General features: G+C 41.1%; 1 protein-coding gene across 1 annotated transcript in view; it reads left to right on the top strand.

Annotated features, from left to right (window-relative positions):
- Positions 1–3,593: 3,593 nt before the first annotated feature.
- clptm1 (CLPTM1 regulator of GABA type A receptor forward trafficking) overlaps positions 3,594–24,803 on the top strand; it is a 61,998-nt gene continuing 40,788 nt past the window's right edge. The window contains exons 1-3 of the mRNA XM_048618319.1: positions 3,594–3,723; positions 21,790–21,929; positions 24,552–24,675. Coding sequence (XP_048474276.1) covers positions 3,670–3,723; positions 21,790–21,929; positions 24,552–24,675 — 318 coding nt within the window. The 5' untranslated portion in view covers positions 3,594–3,669. The remainder of the gene's footprint in view (positions 3,724–21,789; positions 21,930–24,551; positions 24,676–24,803) is intronic.

Genomic DNA, 24,803 nt, shown 5'->3' with positions numbered 1-24,803 from the left:
AAATCCCACCACAGCAGTTGACGAATTTCAGTTATATAAATCTGGAAGGGGGATTAAAGGCTAATAATGATGATCACGAATATGTCATCGATTGTCATAAAATTCTATCTGGTTTGCTAATGCCTTTAGGAAAGGAAATCTGACGCCCTTATGTTCCCTAACCTATGCTTGACTCCAGATCTACTGAGTGGTTGATTCTTAATTGAATTGGTCAAGCAAGCAAACCATATTGAAGGCGGGGCTCACCACGACCTGAAGATCAACTTAAAAATGTGGCCTCTACCACCGAGAAGGACAAGAGCAGCAGATGCTGAGGCACACCAGACCCTGTAGATTTCCTTCCAAGCCACACTCCGTCCTGACGTGGAACTATATCAGCCGTTCCTTCACTGTCATCGTGTCAAAATCCTGGACCTTAGTCCCTGATGGCAGTGTGTGTCCCTATGACAGATGATTGCAGCAGTTTAAGGAAGTGGCTCATCGCCACCTTCTCAAGGACAATTACGGATGAGCAATAAGTGTTACCTTATGAGAGATACCACTTTCTGTGAGTGTTATACCTCATACAGCATGGAACCTGACCCTTTGATCCACCTAGTCCATGCTGACCATGTTCCCAAACTAAACTAGTCCCACCTATCTGTGCTTGGCCCATTTCCCTCCAAACCTTTCATATTCATGTACTTATCCAAATATCTTTTAAATGTTGTAATTGTGCCTGCATCCACCACATTTTGGCAGTTCATTCCTCATACACAGTGAATTTTTAAAAGAATCACATAGCTGTGAAATGAAAGGTTACAATGTGTGCAGAAGAATTTTCTAAATTTTTTGGTATTTTGTCTTTGTTCATTCCAAAGTGATATTGGGTATAACTTAATGTTATGCAGTTCTTGCTAATACTAGAAAGAAAGGATTGTACTCAAGGATTGTCATTCACATTGAACAACGAACTTAATTAGCTTTGGGATGTAGTATATGTGGGTTTTATTGTAAGCTGTTAACTGAAATTTCACAGTGAAACCTCATAAGTTGCAATAATTGCTCTAAGCCTCCTCAGCAGCTAAGGTTTAAATAGACATGGGGGATCTAGGGCCAAACTGATAACAAATGGACTATAAAACAGAATCAGAGAGTTGGGGTTATTGTCTTGCAATGGGTAACATCCCTGCCTCTTGAATCTCTGGGTTCCAAGTACCACCCCAGGCCAAGGAAGATGCTTTCAGAATGCGACCAAGCAGGTTGAGTGTCAACATGTAAGTCTTTCCATCAGGTGCCAATGGCAGGTAGTAAGACTAGAGAGTTTCTCGGTCAGCCAATTAGAATGGAAACAATATTGGAGCCAGGTCATAGCACCAGATTACAACAGATAATGTATGTTGTCACGGTTACTATCAGTCCTTGGTAGAGGCTACCCAATGTAGATCTAATTGTTACCAAAAGCATATGTTTTGATCCTTGTTCCAACTGGGGTAGATTCTGGGACCTACCATCTTACCAATGGGGCATATTGCAGTGCTGGGGTTAGACCAGCTTTCGGACAGAGATTTTAAAAAGGAGGGGTTAAAGGTATTTTTCAGGCTGTAAGGGAGAAGGTGCAAGGAACCACTGTTATTCACTGTTTACGTAAGTGATTTGAACTCGAATTGGTACTTTATCAAAATTTAAGAAAGGGATTGGTGGTATGCAATAAAATACATTAATAAAATTGCAGACTGGCTGAGTAAGTGACAATAAATTTCAAATTAGACAAACATGCATCATAGCAGAAGGGAATATTGTCAGACTTAGCTCAGGTGGTTGCACTCTCACCTCTAAGTTACAAGGTTCCAGGTTCAAGTCCCACTCTAGGACCTCAGTATAAAGATCTCCAGTGCCATACTGTGGGACTGCTCCACCATTGGGCAGTATGGTGGCTTAGTGGTGAGCACTGCTGCCTCACAGCTACCAGACCTGCTGAGTTTCTTCAGCATGCTCTGTGTCTGTTTCAGATTTCTAGCATCTGCAGTATTTTGCCTTTGTCCTTGGAAGGAATGGAATGTAGGGGATCACTAAAAAAAAGTTATTGATGCAAACTAATAAAAACAAGTACATACACAGCTTAAAGTTCCCAAGCGAGTGGGTTGAAAAGCAGAGAAATCATGTGAAATTTGGTTAGCTATGCTGACAAGACCAGCAGGTGCGTGGGAACAAAGCACATATCATCAGCATGTTCCCCTCTAAGCCACTCATCATTCTGACTTGGAACTATATCAGCCATTACACACTGTTGGGTCAAAATCCTGGAACTCACTGACATGATAGATGTACCTACAGCACATGAACTGCAGCAGTTCACCAATTCATCTCACTGCTGCACTTTCTCAAGGGACAATTAAGGATAGGCATTTAAATGGTGAAAGCTCAAGCAAAGTTGCTCAACTACAGGTTATTCAACCTTTACAAAATCATGCACTAACAATTCCAGATAGCATGTGATCAGACATTTATTCACACCTTTAATATGTCACCAATTCAAAATCTGTGATGAACAGCAGCGAGGTGAACTCAACCTTAATTACTTTAATCATTTAGAAAACAAGAACTTTGCCCACTGAAATTCAAATGCTTAACTTGTTTTCTTCTCTTGCAGCATTTGTGGAGAGAGACTTCACCTGACGGACCAGTGCTCAGAAAGCTTGTGATTTCAAATAAACCTGTTGGACTATAACGTGGTGCCATGTGACTTCTGACTTTGTCCATCCCAGTCCAACACTGGCACCTCCACATTCTGGAGAGAGGAACAGAGTTAACATTTTGAGTCCAATGATCCTTTCTCAGAGCTCTAAAGAAATCATTAAAACCAAAAGAACTGCGGATGCTGCAAATTAGAAACAAAAACAGAAATTGCTGGAAAAGTTCAGCAGGTCTGGCAGCATCTGTGAAGAGAAATCAGAGTTAATATTTCGGGTGGAGTGACCCTTCCTCAGAACAATGAAGTCATGCTGGACTTGAAAGGTTAACTCTGTTTCTCTCTACACAGGTGCTGCCAGACTTGTAGTTACCCCAGTACTTTATTTCTGTGCACAGATGCTGCAGAATTTCTCCAGCACCCTCTGTTTTCATTTCAATTTTTTACTCAGTGTCTGTCATACTTTTTTAAAATCTGAATCATAAAAGAATTTGTGTGGAATGAACTTCCAGAGACAGATGCTGCCAGACCTGCTGAGCTTTTCCAGCAACTTCTGCTTTTATTGCAGATTTACAGCATCCGCTGTTCTTTCGGTCTGTTTCCGTGCTGTAATGGGCTGACTAGTACTGGCTCAGAGATAGTAAGAACTGCCGATGCTGGAGTCAGTGAGGACTGTTTGGACCGACGTTTCCATCAGCTATCATCAGTCTGAAGAAGGATCCCGACTACTTTCCTGCTCCTCTGATGCTGCCTGGTCCACTGTACACCTCCAGCTCCACACTGTGCTATTTCTTATTTATGACTGATACTGGCAAGCATACAACCGAAGCTGGTTGGGGGCGGGGGTTTCCGCCAGGATCAATGATGGCGCGATCTTATTCCTCACGTGGGTACTTTTTCCCCCCGACGAGAGGTCATGCGCGAGATTCTCGTTTGACCCCGAGGTACAGGGTGGGAGGGGCGAGATCCCGCAGTTGGTTGTTGCGGGCGCTGGGAAGATGGCGGCGCAGGGTAGTGAGGTGCCGCTGAGGCCGGCGACGGCGAACGGTGAGGTGAGGAACCGGGGAAGAGGAGGGAAAATGACAAGGTGGGGAAACAAATCCCCAGCCGGTTCAGGGACCGGTTCGTTGGGGGGGTTGAGGGGGCTAGGTAGCGGCCTGAAGACAAACCCCGAGCCGGTGCTTTGGGGCCTTTGCGCTTTAGAGCTGAGCCCCAGGGCCCAGGCCACTGGCTGCCCACCCCACAACCCGATAGAAGGATATCAGTCGGCTTGGACCCGGACCCCGACCCCCACCCCGACCAAATGCCAGCACGGCTTTAATGATAAAGCAGGATTACACAACCTGGACTTCTCAGCCACGGTGACCGTGAATCGTTTATCTACCAAGCCCACATCTGGGTTCACTCATGCCCCCATAGGGAAGGGAAATCTGCCCCATCCTTATCCTGGTTGGGGCCTATATGTCACTCCAGACCCACCGAGATGTGGTCGACTCTTTATCTGCCACCTGCAGTGGCCCTAGCCAAGCCTCTCAATTCAAGGGGTAATTAGGAGCGATCAAATGCAGAACTGAAACGGAAATTGCTGGAAAAGCTCAGCAGGTCTGGCGGCATTTGTGGAGAGAAATCAAGAGTCAACGTTTCAGATGCAGCTATCATTCCTCAGAACTGATGTTCACTGACCTCATCAGTTCTGAGGAAGGGTCCCCGGACCTGAAACGTTAACTCTGATTTCTCTCCACAGATGCTGCCAGACCTGCTGAGCTTTTCCAGCAATTTTTGGTTTAGTTTCTCATTTCCAGCATCTGCAGTTCTTTCGGTGACCAAATGCAGGCCCTTGACACCTGTGATGGCCCTAACAAGCCACTCAGTTCAAGAGGCAACTAGTGATAGGCAGCAGATGCTGGCATTGTTAGTGATGCCAACATCCCATCAATGTAAAAGAAACACTAGGGTTCCATTCCCTCAGATTCTGAAGGTGAAGGACTGTTTCAATCAAATTTGTCAAAGGGCATGTAGACTCCACTATCAGCAGAAATCTAAGCTTCAGGGCCAAAAGTCAAAAAAATTAAAGCCAGACCTTGAGGAGAGAAGTTAGCAAACATTTATGCAGTCAAAGAAAATTTGGACAATTCCCTGCAAATGGCAATTGGTGTTGTTAATTTTAAGTCTGCTGCGAGGTTTTTGCAAAATGAAGGTGTTAAGGAATGTGGAGCAAATATGGAGTTAGGTCAGAGATCTGTTACTGAACAGCAGAACAGGATCTAGGGGCTGGATGGTCGTCTCCTATTCCTGCAATAAAAGGCTACTGAGGTGGGATGCTGCAGAGATTACTGAGTGACCAGCACGGTCAGTTCCAGACTTTCTGGTGGTGGTGTAGCTTGACTCTAATTAATGTCCTTGTACTAAATGTAGGAACATATGAATTTGAAGAAGGAGGTAACTCAGCCCCTCGAGCCTGTTCTGCCATTCAATGAGATCGTGACCTGTCTGATAATCCTCAACTCTACTTTCCTGTCTTTTCTCCATAATCCTTGGTTCCCTTTTTGATTAAAAATCTGTCCATCTCTTTTTTTCTTTATTCATTAACCTTAGATATAATTAATAATCCAGTCTCTACAGCCCTTTGCAATAAAGAATTTCAGATTCACAACCCTCAAGAAAATCCTCCACATTTGTCTTAAATGGATGATCCCTTACCCTGAGATTATGCCCTCTGATCCTAGAATCTCCCACGGGCAAAACAGCCTCTCCACATCTACTCTATCAAGCCCCCTATAAATCTTGTATGGTTCAATAAGGTTGCCTCTCATTCTTCTGAACTCCAATGAGTACAAACCCAGCCTACACAATCTGACCTCCATACCTGGAATCAGCCTAGTGAACCTTCTCTGGACTGCTTTCAATTTTAGTATTTCTTTCCTTAGAAAAATGGAGTAAAACTGGAGTTTGCAATATTCCAGTGCTTTGTATAATTTTAACAAGACTTCCCTATTTTTACACTCCATTCCTTTGAAATATAGGCCAAATACCCCTGATAACCTTTCATTCCTTTCATATCAAAATATCTATCTACCTCTGCCTTAAAAATATTCAGACTTTGTTTCCACCACCTTTTCAGGAAGAGAATCTCAAAAATTCTCAACCTGCTGTTATTCAAAGAACTGTTTTAAATGGCTTAACCCTACTTATTGATTCTCCCAAAAGAGGAAATCTCCTTTCCATAGCCACCGTGTTGAACTCTTTCAGGTTCTTTAAGTTTCAAATAAATTGCCTTTTGCTCTTCTAAATTCCAGTGGATACAAGCCTAATCTGTCCAACCGTTCTAGCTAAGACCACCCCCACACCGTTCTGAACTTGGGTTTGGTAAACCCTCGCTGAACTGCTTCTGATGGATTTATATTCTGAAATAATGAAACCAATACTGTACACAGTATTCCAGGTAGAATAGACCGATAATTTATTGTCGCTTGTATTTTTATAAATAAAAGTGAAAAGTGTTTTCAGTTGCCATACCACAGTGCCTTTGTTAATAATAGAAGGCATAGGTAGGAAGAAAAAAAAATTAAGACAAAGTTCACCTTAGTTCAATTCACAGCTTCTGGGTTCAGGCAAAGATAGTACCACTGCAGAAAGCTGATGAGGCCCCTGCTAAGGTGTGGTCTCACCCCCTGTATAAATGAAGCATAACCTCCTACTTTTGTATTCACTTTCCCTTCACAACAAACAACATTGTATTAATTTCCTGATTGTTAGCTGTTCCTGCATACAAACATTTTGCGATTCATGCAGTAGGACATCCAGATCCTTCTGAATTTCAGCTCTACAAACTGTCATCATTTATGTAGTTTTTTTATTCTTCTGGCCAAAATAGACAATTTCACATTTTCCCGTATCGTGCTCCATTTTACAGAATCCAGCCATATCTCTTTGCAGCTTCCTAATGCCCTCTTCAAAGTGTACTTTCCTACCCATCTTTGTGTGATTAGCAAATTTAACAACTATACCTTTCGTCTCTTCATCCAAGAAATTTATATAAATTGTAAAATATAGTTGAGGCTCTAGCACTGATTCCTGTTGCACACCATTCATTGTTTTGCCAGCCAGAAAACGACCCATTTATGCTGACTCTGATTCCTGTTTTAATGCATATCTTCCATTCATGCCAATATGTTAACTCCCACACCATGAGCTGCTGATATATAGAATAGATATAGCTTCTGTTCTCCGCAATAACTTTGATGTAGAACCTCTTAAAATATCTTCTGGAAATCTGAGTATATTCACTGAATATATTTATCCACAATACATGTATCTGCTCAAGAGCTCCCATAAATTGGTTTCTACCTGATTACCTTGTGTGTTTTTTTTTTGAAGTTCCCAAGTATAAAGTGTTTAATAATAACTTCTAACAACTTCCCCTGTGACACACATTAAGCTAATTAGTCTGTAGTTTCCTGCATTCTGTCTCCCTCTATTTCTGAATAAAATTTGTTGTTTTCCAATCTAATGGAAGCATTCCAAGATCTAGGGAATATCGTATTAAAACCAGCCCATCAAACATCTCATTAGCTGCTACTTTTAAGACCATAGGATGAAGTTCATCAGGATTCACAGCTCCAACAATTTGCTCAGAACATTTCCCTGGTGATTGTAATTTTCTTAAGTTCCTCTCTCCTTTCTTAATTCCTGGTTTACAGCAATTTCTGGTATGTTACCTCTACCGTCGGTGATGAAGACTGTTGAAAAGTACCTGTTCAATTCATTTGCTGTTTCCTTATTTCCATTAATGGCCCAGACTCCCTTTCCATTGGACTAACTGTCACTGAAGAGAAGAAACACTTGCATTTCTGTGGCGCCTTTGCAGCTCAGCTTTGAGGAAAGACTGGATAGGCTGACCTTATTTTCCTTGGAACAAAAGAGCCAGAAGGGAAGTTTAGTAACATATATAAAATAATGAGGGGCCTGGATTGGGAGGACCTATTTCTTAGAGGTCACTGTAAAATATTAGCTGTACGGATGGGAGTGGGGAAGAATTTATTTTAATGTTGAGTGGGGTAAGGGTGGCAGTTTGGGACACACCACCTGAAAGGGCAGAGAGACAGAATTCTTCATTGCATTTAAAACATACTTGGATATGAATTTAAAATGCCTTAACCTACACATCATAGAGGATAGCTATATTTTGGTAATCATGGACACAGTGGCCTCAAATGTGCTCGATGAATTTCAGAATGTCTCAAAATGCTTTACAGTCACTTCCCATACTTCTGAAGTTGTCATCGTTTTGTCATGTCAGAAACAAGCTTCACACACAAGCTTCTGAAGTAATGGGATACATTCTGTTTATGATGTTAATTGAGGGAGAAATATTGACCATGATACCCTTTACTTCTGCCCACCTGAGAGGGAAGACAGGGTTTCAGTTTAATGACTCTCTGACCGCATAGCGTTCTTACTGCACTCTGTTGAAGTTCCAGCCTAGATGATGGGCTCAAATCTTTGGTGGGCAGCCTGAACCTATGAGGTTCAGACTCCAGACAATTTTTAGCCAATGTGACTCTTGATGCAGTGATGTTTTATTAAGCACCAAAAGATATACTAAACAGACCAAGACAGTTGATATCCTAGTTCAGATTGTTGTCTTGTCTCTTGAACGTCTTACAGACCCACAAATATCAATCTGCGATAAGAAAGTGCTAACACCGTGTCAGAACTGATGCTGGGATGTGCACTGGAATATGATACAGTTAGGACAATGGAAGGGAGCTGTGGTCACTTTATTGCTTAGTACTTGTATGAAGGGAAAAGGCTGCCACCTACTTGGAAATATTCATTCTGCTGGTAAAAATGTAACATAGGTTCTGTTACCAGTGACAACAGCTTACATCTATAGCTCGCTGTTGAATGTAGAAAACCTATTCACTGAATAATAGTCAAACAGTGACACAGCCAATGAAGATGATATTAAGAGAAATTGCTAAAAGTCTGCTCATTAAGAAGGATTTTAGAAGAGCAGAGGGAGGTGGAAAGACAGAAGGTTTTAACAATAACATACCAGGGCTTGGAGCTCAGACTGATGAAGCCAAGTTAAATGGATTTGCATAACAGGCCTAGGAATCCCAATTCTAATACGTTGCAGCACAGGTTTGTAAATCCGTGCCTTCACCTGCCCATTCCCTGAGTTTTGGAATTTCCTCCTCTGAACACCCACCCTCCCCTTTCCTTGGTCATCTGTCCTAAAACGCCTTAGTTTGTATTTATTGATTCAGCACTTATCAGTCATTACTATTTACTCTTGGCAAAGTGGTAACACCTGAATGTCTTGCTCGGCTGTTTCGGAGGACATTTGAGAGTCATTCCCATTACTGTTGGTCTAGAATCACATTTAACCCCAGTAAATTTCTTGCCCAAAAGATATTTGTCAACCAGAATGGTTTTATAATACTCCAACAGTTTTGTGTCCACTATTATTTGTACTAGCCTACAATTTACAAATGAATTTCAACATAGATTAGTGTGAGCTATCATGTTTTGACAAAAGTAACATTATCATGTGGAAAATGTGTTTAAATGGGATAGGGGCAGGAGCTAAGATTCTGAAAGTGCAAATACATAGACCGATAAGAAAAATAAAGCATGAAAATAACATTGCAACATAAACAAGCCACTCATTTGGGATTATTTCTATTTAAATGTAAATAAGTCATGTCAAACAACTAGATGTTTTTTTCCTAGCTAGGGCGGAGGTGGAAATGTTCCAGAAACAGCAGACAGTATTTCAGAATGAGGTATAGACAATTTAGGACTGAGATGAGAAGGAATTTCTTCAATCAGAAGGTTGTGAACCTTTAGCATTCTCCACCCCAGAGGGCCCAGCCATTGAGTACATTCAAAACAGAGATTGATAACTTTAACAGTAGAAATTATCATAGGATCCAAGGACAATGCTGGAAAATGGTGTCGAGGTAGAAGATTAGTCGTGATCTAGAATGTGAAAGTTGGCACAAGGGACCGAATGACCCTCTCCTCCTGGTTCCTTAAAATCATGGTGTAACTATCAATGGAGTACTGTGTACAATTCTGGTTGCATTCAGAAAAGATAGAGGTACTGGAATGGGTGAAAACAGAAATGTTTACAGGGATAGCACCAGATTGCAGGGAAGACAAAGCTATTAAGAAGAGAACGAACAAGGTTGACTCTGAAAGAAAACTTAAGGCATGACAGTTTTGAAAGAGTAGCCAGAGAGCCTTGTGGCAAACAGCAAACTAGAGATCATCGATTTAAGGTAGTCCCCCAAGAAATCCAATAGGCAATTCAGAAGAAACCTCTTTATCCAGGGAATGGTGAAAATGTGAACTTGTCACTACAGGGGAGAAGGCTTGTGAAACATAGAAAATAGGAGCAGGAGTCGGCCATTTGGCCCTCCAAGCCTGCTTCACCATTCAGTATGATCATGGCTGACCATCCAACTCAGTCCCCTGTTCCCACTTTCTCCCTTTACCCTTTGATCCCTTGAGCTTTAAGAGCTATTCATTGAAAACATTCAATGCTTTTGCCTCAACTACTTCCTGCATTTAACCTACCTAGTTCTGTTAGAAGTTTACAGGTTTCTGTGAGTTCCTGTCTCATTCTTCTAAATTCCAGTGAAATTAGTCCTAATTGATACAGTCTGTCTTCACAAGTCAGTCGTGCCATCTAAGGAATCAGTGTGTGTGAACCTCGGGCTTCAGTCTGTCAACAACAAGAACATCTTTCCTCAGATAAGGAGACCAAAACTGTGCACAAGACTCCAGGTGTGGTCTCACCAAGACCCTATACAATTGCAGCAAGACATCCCTGCTCCTGTATGCAAATCCTCTCAATATGAAGGCCAAAATACAACTTGCCTTCTTTACAGCCTGTTGCACCCACATACATTCAGCGACGATGTACAGGACACCCAGGTCTTGTTGTTCCTTACTCTTTCCCAATCTATCATCATTCAGATAAATTGCCTTTCTGTTTTTGCTATCAATGTGGATAACCTTGCATTTATCTGCATTATATTTTATTGGCCTTGCATTTTCCCACTCACTCAACTTCTCCAAATCACACTGAAGTGTCTCTGCATCCTTCTCACAGTTCACCCTTCCACTTCGCTTTCTGTTGTCTGCAAACTCTGAGATATTACATTCAGTTCCCTTGTCTAAACCATTGATTTAATTGGAGCCCAAGCACTGATCCTTGTAGTACCCCACTAGTCACTGCCTGCCATTTGGAAAAAAAGTCCATTTATTTCTACTTTATTTCCTATCTGTCAACCACCTTTCTATCCATTACAATCACTAACCCCAATCCCATGCACTTTAATTTTACATGCTAATCTCTGATATGGGACCTCTTCGAAAATCTTCTGAAAGTCCAAGTAAACTACATCCACTGGCTCTCCCTCATCTACTCTACTAGGTACATTCTCAAAAAAAAATAGATTTATTGAATATGATTTCCCTTTCGTAAATCTGACTCTGTCTGATCCTGTCGTTGTTTTCCAAGTGCTCTGCTATTAACTCTTTTATAATGGACTGTAGCATTTTCCCCACTACTAATATCAAGCTAAATGGTCTATTATTCCCTGTTTTCTCTCTATCTCACTTTTTTTATTAAAAAGTGGGGTTACATTTGCTTTCTTCCAATCCGCAGGAATTGTTCCAGAGTCTACAGAATTTTGAAAAGTGATCACCAATATATCTATGATTTCCAGGGCCACTTACTGAAGTACTCTGGGAAGTAGATTATTGGGTCCTTGAGATATATTGGCCTTTAATCCCATCAGTTTCCCCAAAGCCATTTCCATGCTAAGTCTGATTTCCTTCAGTTTCTCCTATCACTAGACACTATGTTCCCCAACATTTTAGGGGTGTTATTTGTATGCTCCTTTGTGAAGTATGTATTATGTATTTAATTGGTCTGTCATCTCTTGTTTCTCAGTATGCCTTCCCCTGTTTCTGACTGTAAGGGACTTACGTTTGCCTTAATAATCTTTGTCTCTTCACACACTGAGATTTTACAATCAGTTTGTGTGTTCCTCACAAGCTTACACTGTTTTCCCATCTTAATCAATCCCTTTGTCCTCCTTTGCTGAAATCTAAATTGCTCCCAATCATGAGGTCTGCTGCTTTTTTTTTTGGTTACTTTGTATGCCCATCCTTGGATCTAATGCTTTTCCTAATTTCCCTTGTTAGCCATGGTTGGGCCACGTTTCCCATTTTAATTTTATGCCAGACAGGATTGAACAACTGTTCCAGTTCCTCCATGCACTCTTCAAATATTTCCCATTGCCCATCCACCTCTAAGTAACAGTTCCCAATTTATCCTAGCCAGCCCGCACCTCGTAATGTTGTAATTTCCCTTATTTAAATTCAGGACATTAATGTCAGAATTACTCCATCACTCTCCACTCTAATGAAGAATTCTATCGTATTATGGTCACTCTTCCCCAATGGGCCTTGAACAGATCCATTGATAAGTCTTTCTTTCTCATTATACAATACCCAGTCTAGGACAGCCTGTTCTTTAGTTGGTTCCTCAATGTATTGATCCAGAAAGCCATCTTGTACATGCTCCAGGAATTCCTTCTCTATGGTTTTGTTACTGAGTTGTTTTACCCAGTCTATATGCAGATTAAAATCATCCATAATTACAGCTGTATCTTGATAGCCTTGATACCTAGTGTCATACCCTTTTCTAGCTATTTGTGCTCTGTTCATTAAAACACGAGTCATTAAGCCTTGATGAGGAGTCATCTAGACTTATCGTTAGCTTGCTCTCTGTCCATGGACGCTGCCTGACCCGCTGTGGTTTCCAACATATTTTGTTTCCAGTACAGATTCCAGCATCTGCGGTAATTTGCTCAGACGTTAAGGCTTGTTTTTTTAAATAATATTCTTAGTCCCATAGCAATGGGAAAAGGAAATAGAGGATTACACTAATAAAATTAGTTGAGACAAGATGAATGGAGCATAAGTATCTAGCCAGGTTGGTTGGTCACAATGGTCAGTTCCTGTTTTATGTAACCTGTGCAGTTCCATTGAATCTGTGTCCACCGTCCATTCAGACAATGCATTTGGAATTCTAACCACTCCCTGGAGAACCAGTTCCTTTCCTCAGATCACCTCTGGTTATTTTGCTAGTCACCCTAAATCTGCGCTCTCCAGTTATTAATCCTTCAGCCACCGGAAACAGTTTCTCTTTATTTACTTGATCTAACTCCGAGGCATTCACTCACAAGGACACTTGGGATATTGAAAAAGAATGATTGAGCAGCGTGAGAGTGGGCTGGTGGGGATGTCGAGAGACTGGACGGGAGATGTTGTCAGGGCAGCGGTGGGTGAAGAATTGTGAGAAAGCGTGTATGGAATGCAGAGTGGAGGGCAATGTCTTTTAACATAGGTTTATAGACTATAATGCACACAGCTCATTTCATGCTAAGAAAAGAAAAGTGCATGTGCATCCTCTGGGGTCTCAGGAGGAGGGCCACAGGAAAAACAGGCATAGACCGTTTTAGTGAATACCCATTCATCCTTCAGGATCCACTTCAATCAGATCTCCTCGTGGCCTTCTTTGCTTGAAGGAGAACAATCCCAGTTTATGCACTCAATCCACGTAACTAATCCAGAGCCATTGGAGTAAAACACTTCTAAACCCTTTCCAAAATCTGCATTATCCTTAAAATATGTTACCCAAAACTGGACTCGATATTCCAGAGCTAAAGTTATTGCGTGTGTTTCAGCTGGAGTAGAGCAAGAGTTATTATATAGTCTAAACTTTCTTCCCTTTGGCCTCTGTAAGATTCAACATTCTATCTGGAAGGTACAGGATTTAGTATGCTCTAACTACTTCAGTGACCTGACCTGTTGCCTTTAAGGATTTGTGCATACATACCCTCTGGTCTCTGTCTTAATACAGAATCTTTAATGTTGTACTTTATTTTTAACTTGTACTGTTTCTCATTTTCCTCCAAAACTGATGACCCCACACCAGCCTTTTGAAGCCTATTACTACTTTCCTTACTTTACCATTTTTGTAGGTTTTATCTCATCTGCAAGTTATGCCCTTGTCTCATCCAAGTCATTCATGTAAGTCAAAAACAATAGTGTTCCTAGCTTTGAATTCTAGGGATACACAACTGTATACCTCCCTCCAGTCTGAACAAACAGCAGTTCTCCACTCTGGCCTCTGGCATTGCATGTTGGTCGCATATTGCTTAGCTATTGTATGCTTTGGTCAAATAGTAAACGCCTCATCTGATTTTGGCCTGCATTCATTTCCTAATGATATGGCAATTGCTGCATTTGGGGCTTATTAGCTGCTGAAATGGAGGCTGAATATTGCTCCTGTTACTTGCAGGATAAGTGCATCATAATTCACTGGGCAGAAGGGGATGTGGATTTTATAGCAGGCCTGGAGACCGGTTAATGGTCTACGTGGCTCATGAACAGGAAGTGGTTGTCTCCAAGAAATAAGTTGTATCTCTTATGCCGGACACTTTGAACATCAGCAGCTCCCACCACTGAGATGTCTCAAAGCTGTGGAACTTGTCAATCCAGTCCATTCCTTTCCAGAAACCTCTGACCTTTTAAAGTTCAAACTTGACATCATTTGCTCTCGCCTCTGATTCTCTGTGCAGACTCTGTTGGTGATCATAGTGTGAGCAGCAGCCCTTCACCTTAAACTGAAGCTGTGTAAAGCTTACATAAGGTTACACAATTGGATTACTTTGCAGAGAGCTGGCATGGAATCAGTGGGCTGAATAGCTTCATTTAGTGCCATTTTGACTCTGCAATCCTAATACGGTAAGGGAGGCTTTCTAACATATCTTGCACCCTTGGACCAGGATACTGTTATTGGGGATGATCACATCTAACCTCCAACCTCTCCCCATTGTACTTGTTATTTATGTTCTACTGAGATCTTCTGTATTGGTTTCCCCTAAGCTGTAATGATTGCTTGCTATGTTCTTTCTCTCCCCTCTCCTCGCATCTTCTCTGTTGGCATTAAGATGTGTGGCGTTTCACACACCAAACCCCTCCTTTCCTACCTTTCCTACCTTACCTCAGACCTTCACTGCTCGAACCTGGCCCCACATAATCACAACGTTAATTTTCTTATCATTTTCAACCTTGATGGTTTCTGCAAGTTGCTTTCTCATAAAGGTAAAGTGGTTTGGTCAGGTCCGTTTCCCGTTTTAGCTTTGAGCTTTCTTTTGTAGTATTGCGAGGAGAGTTATTTTTCCACTCAGTGAATTCAGAGCTGAAGTAGCCGGGGGAATGCCTCTGGAACCTTTTAGTTGAAGGGCTCATTTTCAAAACTATGATACTGTCCTATCCTCAATACTCGAATAAACATGTATTCGATGCCCTATCCCTGAGTTGATGTGATTAATATATTTAAAATTCCTCTTCTAGTTTGGACTCATCCAGCGCCATCACCAGCCTTGGTAACTGTGAGTCTAGTTGCTAGGCATTCTGCTTTGCTCAGCATTCCTCTGTACATACTGTTCTTTCGAGTACATGTGGCAGCTGCACTCCACTCCTGCCCCCAGGATCACACCACGGTTCTCTTTAGATACCGTTTATTCATGTACTGACCTACTGTTTTATGGATCCTGTGGAAAGCTGTTGCAGCACCCTACTTCTCCAAAAAGGATCTGCAGATCCCAGCTACAGAAATGATGTTTTACAGGACCCTTCACCTTCAACTTACATCCCTTGCCAAGACTTCTACCTGGAGCACATTCCACACTCCCACCCCTGCCTCGAATTCCTTCTCAGAGCATTTTCCATGCGTTCATCACCCTGAGAATTGATTTATTGAATTTAGTTTTGCTAAACTCAACTAATCTGGAGCTGTTCCATTTGAATTCAGTCCTTATCTGAGGGAGTCACAAACTACACACTTCTACATTACAACAAAATACTTCAATGACTGCAGAGAGCTTTGAAGCTATGAAAGATGTTACATAAATGCATATGTTTCTGACTTGATTGTGGCTTGTCCTGTATGCTTCTGTTCCAAAGTGTTGCTTTGAGGGCATTTCTTCTGGACACTCTGCTTTTCCATCACTGAGCGTCTCTTCAAATTCTTTTGAAAACTTATTTCTTAGAGTGTGCCTTCAATTTATACTACTCGTGAAGTGTTAATGTGTGCTGTACTGTATTAGAACTTGCATTTTAAAGAAGGTGACTTGAGGACAGGTGGGTCAAAGTTACTCACAGAGCTACATTTTAAGGTGCATCTTAAAGGAGGAGAGAGAACGACAGAGGCTTTTGAGAGGTAATTCCAGAGCTTGGTTCCTAAATAGCTGAAGGCATGTCCAGCAATGGAGGGGTGATGAAAGCGTGGACGTGCAAGAGGCCTGTGCTGGGAGAACAGAGTTCTTGAAGAGGTGTAGGCCTGGAGGAGGATTTAGAAAAAGGGAAGGGAAAGGCTATGTAGGGATTTAACACAAGATTAGGAGCAGGAGTAGACTAAACAACCTATTAAGTCCGCCCTGCTATTTTATACAATTATAGGGAACAACTCAACTTTCCCATCTGTCCCCAAGTTCAGAAATCTTTCAATCCCTGCTGTAACTATATTCAATGGTAAAGCATTATAGTCCCCTACAGTATGGAATTCTATGGATTCACGAACAAAAAGAAATGGTCTAAAGTTTTATCTGAAATTCTGATTGTCTCTCATAAGGTGGATCAGCAAGAGAATGGAATAGCGTGGAGCGTAGCAACTTAATCTGGTTTCACTTATCACGTGTGGCTGTAGCGTTCGTCGTGTAAATTGGCATGCTTTGTTTCACACCTGAATGCAGGAGAACACAAGGATGGGAATGTTAAAATGATGGTGTCGAGGACTAGTGCCCGTGCGATTCAACAAGTGCAGAGCTAGTCGGTGAATGGGATTTGGTGTGAATCAGAGAGTGGGCAACAATGTTTTTGATGTGCTTCATCTATAGAGGAAGGAAGATGGGAAACATTGGAATAGTCAAGTTGAAAGACAACAAAAACATGTTTGAGCGTCTCAGCAACAGATGGAATGATAAATCCAAAAATCTTAAATTAGTGCGGGCTATTTTGAATTAGCTTTACTGTTGCGTACTTGCGTGAATACAGTGAAAAGTTTACAAGCCATCACTTATAACGCCATCTTAGGTACAAAGGTACCTAAGCGCAGTATCTTAGGTACAAAGCAGAAAAATAAGGAAAACAAAGTTTAAAAAGTTAAACATTACAGTCCTCCTTACTAAAAAATGGAAAAGTAAACAGTAGCCACACGGGATTCAGCTCAAAAGGTCTTTGCAACTGTTTATGTTCCACCCAAGCATCTTGGCCCTGTAAGGTAAACTGCATTCCCTTTTCATTGGTAAGTTTATCCAGCTCCCTGCTGCATGCATCTATGCTATTTGCCTCAACCACTCAACGTGATGGCAAGTTCCACATTCTAATTGCCATCTATTTATTCTGAATTCCTGGTTGGATTTATTAAGGCCTTTCTTATGATTATGATCTCTTGATTTTGGTCTTTCTTGCAATTTGGAACATCTTTTCTACGTTGACTCTACTAAATCCTTTGATAATCTTAAGAACCTGAGTCATCTCTCCCCTTAGTCATTTTTCTGTATCTGTTCACAAAACATGGTCTTATTTTCAGTTCTGGGCCCTTTTTTTTTAAACCCTCTGTCTGTGGCAGCCATTATTGCAAGAATTTGTATCGATTTACTTAAAAATTCACTTGCAGGATTTGGAAATCTCATGCTGATGTCTTTGGTTTATTGGTCAGTAACACCCTATCGCACTAAAATGATGCTTGCATTCTGAAGGTTAGAGCATGAAGATAGACTTTGTAGATAAACTTGTATTCACATGAATATAGAAGTTTGTGGGATGTAATCCGACCACAGTGCTTAATGATTTAAAGAAAAACATTTGCTGCGGTACATGGAAGAAATTGTGCAAATAATCTTAAAATTAAAGCTTGCCCAAGAAGACTGGTTCCTTTGAAAACTTGCGTGGTTATTCTGAATAAAGTGATGCAGACTAATAGCCTGTATAGTTGTTGTGTGTGTGTATGTGTGCATCCTCTTATTCTGTTGAGTTATCCCCATTGACGAAGTAGTTCTTTGCAAAGCTGATTATTACAAAGAAGCTAAGCAGAATGTACCAGAATATGATGGTGAGAGAGCCACTTCAGTGCCTCTGAGTGATGACCTTCAGTGGACTGGGAAATTTTTTCCATAAACTTCGCTTTTCTCGTCTTAAAGTGAGATTAGAGCCTTGAAGTCAATTCCCATGTGTCTGATTTTACTAAATATTTGCACACAGACTGGTCATTTTCCCAGTGGATCCATGCCAATGTTTGCTTCATATGACAAAAACAGAAATTGTTGGAAAAGCTCAGCAGGTCTGGCAGCATCTGTGGAGAAAAATCAGAATTGCCATTTCCACATTTCTAAGGAAGGATCACTCGACCCAAAACATTAAGTCTGATTTCTGTCCACAGGTGCTGCCAGACCTTCTGAACTTTTCTAATAATTTGTTTTTCTTTCTGATTTACAACAGTTCTTTTGTTTTTTGTTTGCTTCATATAACTCTATTTCCATTCTCCTTCATTATGGTATCTTTTACTTTTCCCCTTCATGTGCTTATCTAGCTTTCCATCATATGAATCTATGATAGTTACCTTAACCATGCTCACTGGTAAAATTTCCACATTCTAACCAGTCTCTAGTAAAGGAGTTTCTCCTGAATTCACAGTTGGATTTATCAATGGCCATTATTCACGACCCTTATTCTGGTGTCAGCTGCAAAGGAAGCATCTCTGCATTCAAATCCTTCCACAATCTTACAGATCCTTATCAAGTCACCCTTCACCTTCGATCTTGCTTGATTGGCATTTACTTTCAGTTCTATTTTTTTAAAATCTGAAAACATGCGGAGAGTTTCTGCAGATGGCTTTAATTCCTGTTTTGGTCTCTATTTCCTGGTATACAGTATGTCCTGGCCAAAGCACTGTGTCGTAATTTTGGATGGAGCAGTGAAATGGGAAACACATTGCAGATGAAATTTAACATACTTGTGAAATGCTGATTCTGTTAGGAAGAATGAGCAGTGCTGATACAAACTAAACAGAGACAGTTTTAAAGGAGGCAGGACCAGAGAGATCTAGAGGGTTTGGTTGTAAATCTACAAAGGTGACAGGCAAATTGAGAAAATCTACCATCTCCTTGGCTTCCTACATAGAGGCATATAAATGCAAAAAGTGATGCTAATTATTTATAAATCACTAGTTTGACCCCAGCTAAATTATTATGTTCATTTCTGGGTAATGCGTTTCAAAAGGGATGTTGGTCTCAGACCGTGCAGAGTTTTATGAAAATGGTATCATGCATCTAGTTTTTCTGGGGCCACTGGAGCTTTCCCAACTCTTGTTCAGAAGCTCTCGGTTCACGTTCCACCTTGGCCATAGAAGGTGTGTCATAACACAACCAAACAAGTTGATTGTTGATCTGTAAGTTCTCCTGATGTGCCCATGGTAGGTGGTAAGAGTATGAAGGTTTCCCAGTCAGTCATGTGTAGCTGCAGCATCACCACTTCCCCACGTTAAAAGACTCCACCCACAGGTTTTTGCCTGAGCAAACGTGGCACTTACTCTGACCCCCGCATACACTGTGCATGTTAGATCCCAGTTATAGGGAGCGACTAAAACAGTTAAGGTTGCTGTCCTTAGAGCAGACGGCAGCTAAACGGCTCCAGAAAAACTAGATGCATAGTGCCATTCTTGTAAATCTCTGCACTGTCTCTGAGACCTGACATCCTTATTAGAATGCATTACCCAGCAGTGAACACAATAATTTAGCTGGGGTCAAACTAGTGATTTATAAATAATTAGCATCATTTTCTTGCAGTTATATGCCTCTGTAGGAAGCCAAGGAGATGGTATGATTTTCTCAATTTGCCTGTCACCTTTGTAGATTCACAATCAAGCCCTATAGGTCTCTCTGGTCCTGCCTCCTTTAAAATTGTCTCTATTTAGTTTGTACTGGCACTGCTCATTCTTCCTAACAGAATCAGCATTTCACAGGCATGTTAAATTTCGTCTGCAACTGTTAAGAGATTTAGCAGAGATATTCACTGAAGAGAGTAAATAAGGAGAAACTATTTTCATTGGCCAGAAGGTCAGTAACCGGAGAAGAAAGATTTGAGATAGTTGGCAAAAAAAGATATTTGGACAAAGTGAGTTATGATCTTGAAAGCACCACTTGAAAGGACTTAGAAACAAATTCACCGATAACTTTAAGAGAATTGGATAAGGGGAACAAAAATCAGAGTTATATGGGAATAGACAGGGGTTTGGAACTTGTTAGTTTTTTTTCAAAGAGTTAGCATTAGTATGTGGACTAATTGACCTCTGATGTATCATCCTGAGTCTATGATTCCATATTGAATGCTAATTTTGACATTTATAAATTTATCATGTTTGTTGCATATTATAAGCACCAAGTAATCACTAGCTTTTTTGAATTTTCTTTTCAGTAACTTTTTATGCTGCTCAATCCTTTTAGTTTTAATGTTTCAGTGCAAAAAAGATTTTATTTACAAACATAAATAAAAGCAGATATTGATGGAAAAGCTCAAAAGATCTGACAGCATCAGTGTGAGAGAAATCAGAATTGAAGTTTGGGGTCCAGTTTCTATTTTTATTTCTGATTTCCAGCATCAGCAGTTCTTTTGTTTTTATTTATAAACATATTTGGCTTATTAATTTGTTACAGTCAAATTTTAAGGCTGTTCTGAGATGTAAACTGAGTTGTTCACCATCTAAGGCAATAACAACATTACTTTTGTTAGAATATTGGGTTGCAGAATATTGGCTTCTGAAGAAGGGTCACTGGACCTGAAACGTTAACTCTGATTTCTCTCCATAGATGCTGCCAGACCTGAGTTTTTTCAGCAAGTTCTGTTTTTGTTTCTGATTTCCAGCATTCAGTTCTTTCATTTTTTAAATAACATTTCATTTGTTTTTAAAGAAAAGTCTTCAAGATTAATAGGAGGGTGTTCCTGATGTTCTGAAAACTTCTTACATTTGAAGTATAATTACTTGGTATGTAGAAAATCAAGCAACTATTTTGTGCCGAGCTAGCTCCCATGGACAGCAGTGAAATAGATGACCAAATCAATCATTCTAGAATGTTGACACAGTGTGAGAAACTCGTCAGATCTAGCAATATCTGTCGAGATAGAAACAAGAGTTAACGTTTATAGTCAAATATACCTGTGGTTTGAAACTGGAGTGGGGTTGGAAAAATGGCTTGTATGCTGTGGGGGAAAAAAGTAGGGGGGTTAAAAAGCAGGACAGCTATGCTGAAAGCAAAACCATGTAACCTGTCTAAAATGAGGACACAGTTCATGGTCTGAAGTTGTCAAATTCACTGTTGAATGCAGAAGATTGTAAAGTGCCTAAATGGATGTTGTTCCTTCAACTTATGTTGGCTTCACTGGAACACTGTAGGAGGCGGAGGACAAATATAAACTATTCCTATAGCTGTTATGGACTTGTACAAAGTTATAAGTCATGTTAGATGTAGTTATACAGAGTTATACAGCATGAAAACAGACCATTCGGTCCAACTAGTCCGCACAGACCATGTTCCCAAACTAAACTAGTCCCACCTGCCTGCATTTGGCCCAAATCCCTCCAAACCTTTCCTATTCATGTACTTATCCAAATGTCTTTTAAACGTTGTTGAGCGGATTGCTCTGGATGCTTCTTGAAGGATGATATTGTCCTAGAACGGCGCACAATTCTTTCTCAACTTTTACGTCAACTGAAGGTGGGTGAGGCCTCGGTTTAACATCTCATCCAAAAGATTTCCCACCAAAGTATCCATTTAGGTTTTGTCCCAAAGTTAAACTTGGCCCATGATTTTCTGATTTGCTCGAGCACTGCAAACTGAACCACGGTCAAAAATATCTCCTTTGTTTATATGAACTGTTTCCACTTTGTTCCATCGTTTTTATTCACCTTTCCCTCCTGGTTGAAAGTTTGCCCATTTCTATAAGATGTTTGTATTTGCATTCTGCAGGTCAGCAGCGAAGTGGTGGCAGATGGGCAGGTCCAAGTATCAGAAGGAAATCGGGTCGAGACACAACCACTACAACAACAACAGCCACAGCAGCAACACCCCCCCAATGCCTGGCAAGTGATCAAAGGGGTTTTATTCAGGTGAGGGTTTTATTCATGTTCAGAAATATTAGCTCCAGTGAAAGGATTTCATTCTGATTCGGTAGAACCAACAGGGTCAATAGTTATGAAAGTAGGCTTGTGAAATAAATTGTTGATGGGTGCAAACTGTTTCCTGATGTGTGTGGATGTCTATAACAAAGGAGCATTATGGAGAGGTGGTGTGCTGCTAATGCTACTGGCTTAGTAATCCAGAATTACTAAATTCATTACTAAATCTGGAAGTGAAAGCGAGTCTCAGTGATGGTGACCATGAAACCATTGTTGACGTTCATTAATGACCTTCGGGGAAGGAAATCTGCCATCGTTACCTGGTCTGGTCTATATGAGACTCCACACTCTCAGCAATGTGGTTATCTATTAAATACTCTCCTAAATAGCCTTGCTTGCCGTTTGGTTTGTAAAAGGTACTAAACAATTGAAACTGGACAGACCACCTGAGCATTGACCTAGGCATTGGAAATATATTCCCTGTCACTGGTTCAGAATCCTAGAGCTCCTTTAACAGTGCTGAGAGTTTCCCTACATCACAAGAACTGCAGTGGTTCAATGAGTTGACTCACTGTTGACTCTTAAGGGCAATTGGAGATGGGCAGAAAGTGATGGTGTAGCGAGGAACTCCCAATGAATAGTTAATGAATGCTATTTTGAAAAGCCTTTCAGGCACACCTCTTCACACAGTGTTGAAAATCTCGACCTCTGTTCCTTCAAGAAGGCTACTTGAAAATTTCAAAACTGGGATTGAAAGGTCTGGTTTGGGTAAGGGATTAAGAGTTCTGGAAGCAAGGCTTCATGTGGAGTTCAGATGCGGATCAATTGCAATCTCACTGGATGGTGCAACAGGCCTGAGGGGCTGAATGGCTTATTTATGCTTCTGTTATGACAGGCTTTGGAGAGATTAAATGGTCAAATAACACTTCAGCTGTCTGTGGCTAATGAGGAGTACAAACTGACAAAGAGGAATGAAACAGGAAGTTAAAGGAAAGTTTCCATAGGTCATTGGAAAATGGAATGCCTTTCACTGGGGTGGCTATGTAATTTGAAAGAGAATTGGTAGCATTTGAAAAAGATCAATCAAAAGTACATGAAAAGATTACAAACTAGAGCCATAGAAAAGTTACCATGCAGAAAGTGGCCATTTGGCCCATTCAGCTGCATAAACTAGCCACCCATTGTAATCCCACTTTCGAGCACCTATTCTGTAGTCTTGTAGGTTACTGTGCTTCAGGCGTCTGGATCCAGGCTCCTTTTAAATGAGTTGAGAGTTGCCTTGATCCTGAAATTGGGTATTGAATCCAGGCCGTCATCACCCTCATGTCCCCTCTAGTCTTTCTGTTGACCACCTTAAATCTGTGTCCCCTGATAACTGTCATCACTGCAAGCGGAAACATGCCCTCTTTGTCTCGCTCTATGCAAGCCCTTCATTATGTTGTGTACTTTGATTAGGCCACTCCTCAGCTTCCTCTTCTGAGGAAACCAGCCCTAGCACCTATGCAATCTGTTCTCATAGCTGCAGTTTTCAACTGCTATTTTTGCAAATCTCTTCTGTAAGCACACTCTCATTCTCTCTCACGCTCTCACTCACTCTCTCAACATCCTGTCCTTCCTGTATTGTGCATAATCAATGGCGCATGCCTTCTTTACTACCTTATCAACCTGTCATGCCACCTTCAGGGATCTGTGGACGTGCATTCCAAGGTCTCTTGCTCCCTCTACCCTTCTGAATATCGTCTGGTTTGTCATGATTCCCCTTGCTTTTGTTTGCTTTGCCTAAGTACATAGCCTCACGCTTCTCTGATTGCATTCCATTTGCTGCTTTCCCACCCACTCAAATGAACAAAGTACTGTACAGTGCAGGAACAGACCCTTCGGCCCACAAAGATTAGGGAGACTAAGCTGAAGAATTTGCTAAATAAGATAGAGAAGGAGAGTGGTCACCTGTCCTCCCTTAAGTGTGATAAATTCACAGTTGAATAGCCCATAGAGGATCACCATCAGAAGTTTGCACCAGGGAAATTTCATTCAGGTCAGCTCCCTTAGGAGAGTGGTGTGAGTAGAGAAAGGAGTGAGTTAAAACCTCCCCACTAACCCTAACATGCGACCTCCCATGATCCAGCAAATTCTCTGGTTTGGCAAAGACACGGTCCTGAGATGGCTGGGTCAGGGAGGCACACCTTGTAGCTTTGAATAGGAAAGTAGGTTTTCTTTTCTTGTTCGTGTTGAGTAGAATACAGGGCCAGTAATTTGGGGCTGAAGCCAGTAGAGCTGGAAATAACAAGATGGCCTGGTTGGTCAGGCTTTGTCCTGAAAATGCCTGCACCTAAAACTTTCCCTCTTTCAGACTGTTACTGGTTATTAAAATTCCCTTCCGTTATCATTTTCTAATGTATTCTTCTCCACAAAGTGAATTCCGGTTTTCTATATGGTGATTAATATTTTGTCAAATGCACCTCAGTAATTCTCCTGAACACTTGATTTTCCCAATCTCAGTCGGAATTGATTTTGCCGTCGAAAGGTGAGCTACTGCAGACGTGGTGTTAGAATTTTGTTTTAAATCAATTATTTTACTAGACGGTGACTTCTTAAAAAAAATTTTTTTTTCAGAATTTTTATCATCTGGCTGATCAGCAGTTGGTTCCGCCGTGGAAGTGCACCCCCTGAGCAGAGCGATCCGACGGGAATAGCGCGACAGCCCAGCCGCAATCTTTTCCCCAAAGACACACTCATGGTAAAGTAAAATTGCTTTCCGAGTCATTCCCCACAACACTTCCGTTATCGCTACCACAAAATAGAACTCCCACTGAAAGTGCAAGTGTTTGTATCTGAAAGCAAAGCAAATTGCTTCAGCTAGAGAGT

The sequence above is a fragment of the Rhincodon typus genome, chromosome 39, assembly GCF_021869965.1.
Source record: "Rhincodon typus isolate 14 chromosome 39, sRhiTyp1.1, whole genome shotgun sequence".
NCBI lineage: Eukaryota > Metazoa > Chordata > Chondrichthyes > Orectolobiformes > Rhincodontidae > Rhincodon > Rhincodon typus.
This window is presented reverse-complemented; position numbering and strand designations above follow the sequence as displayed.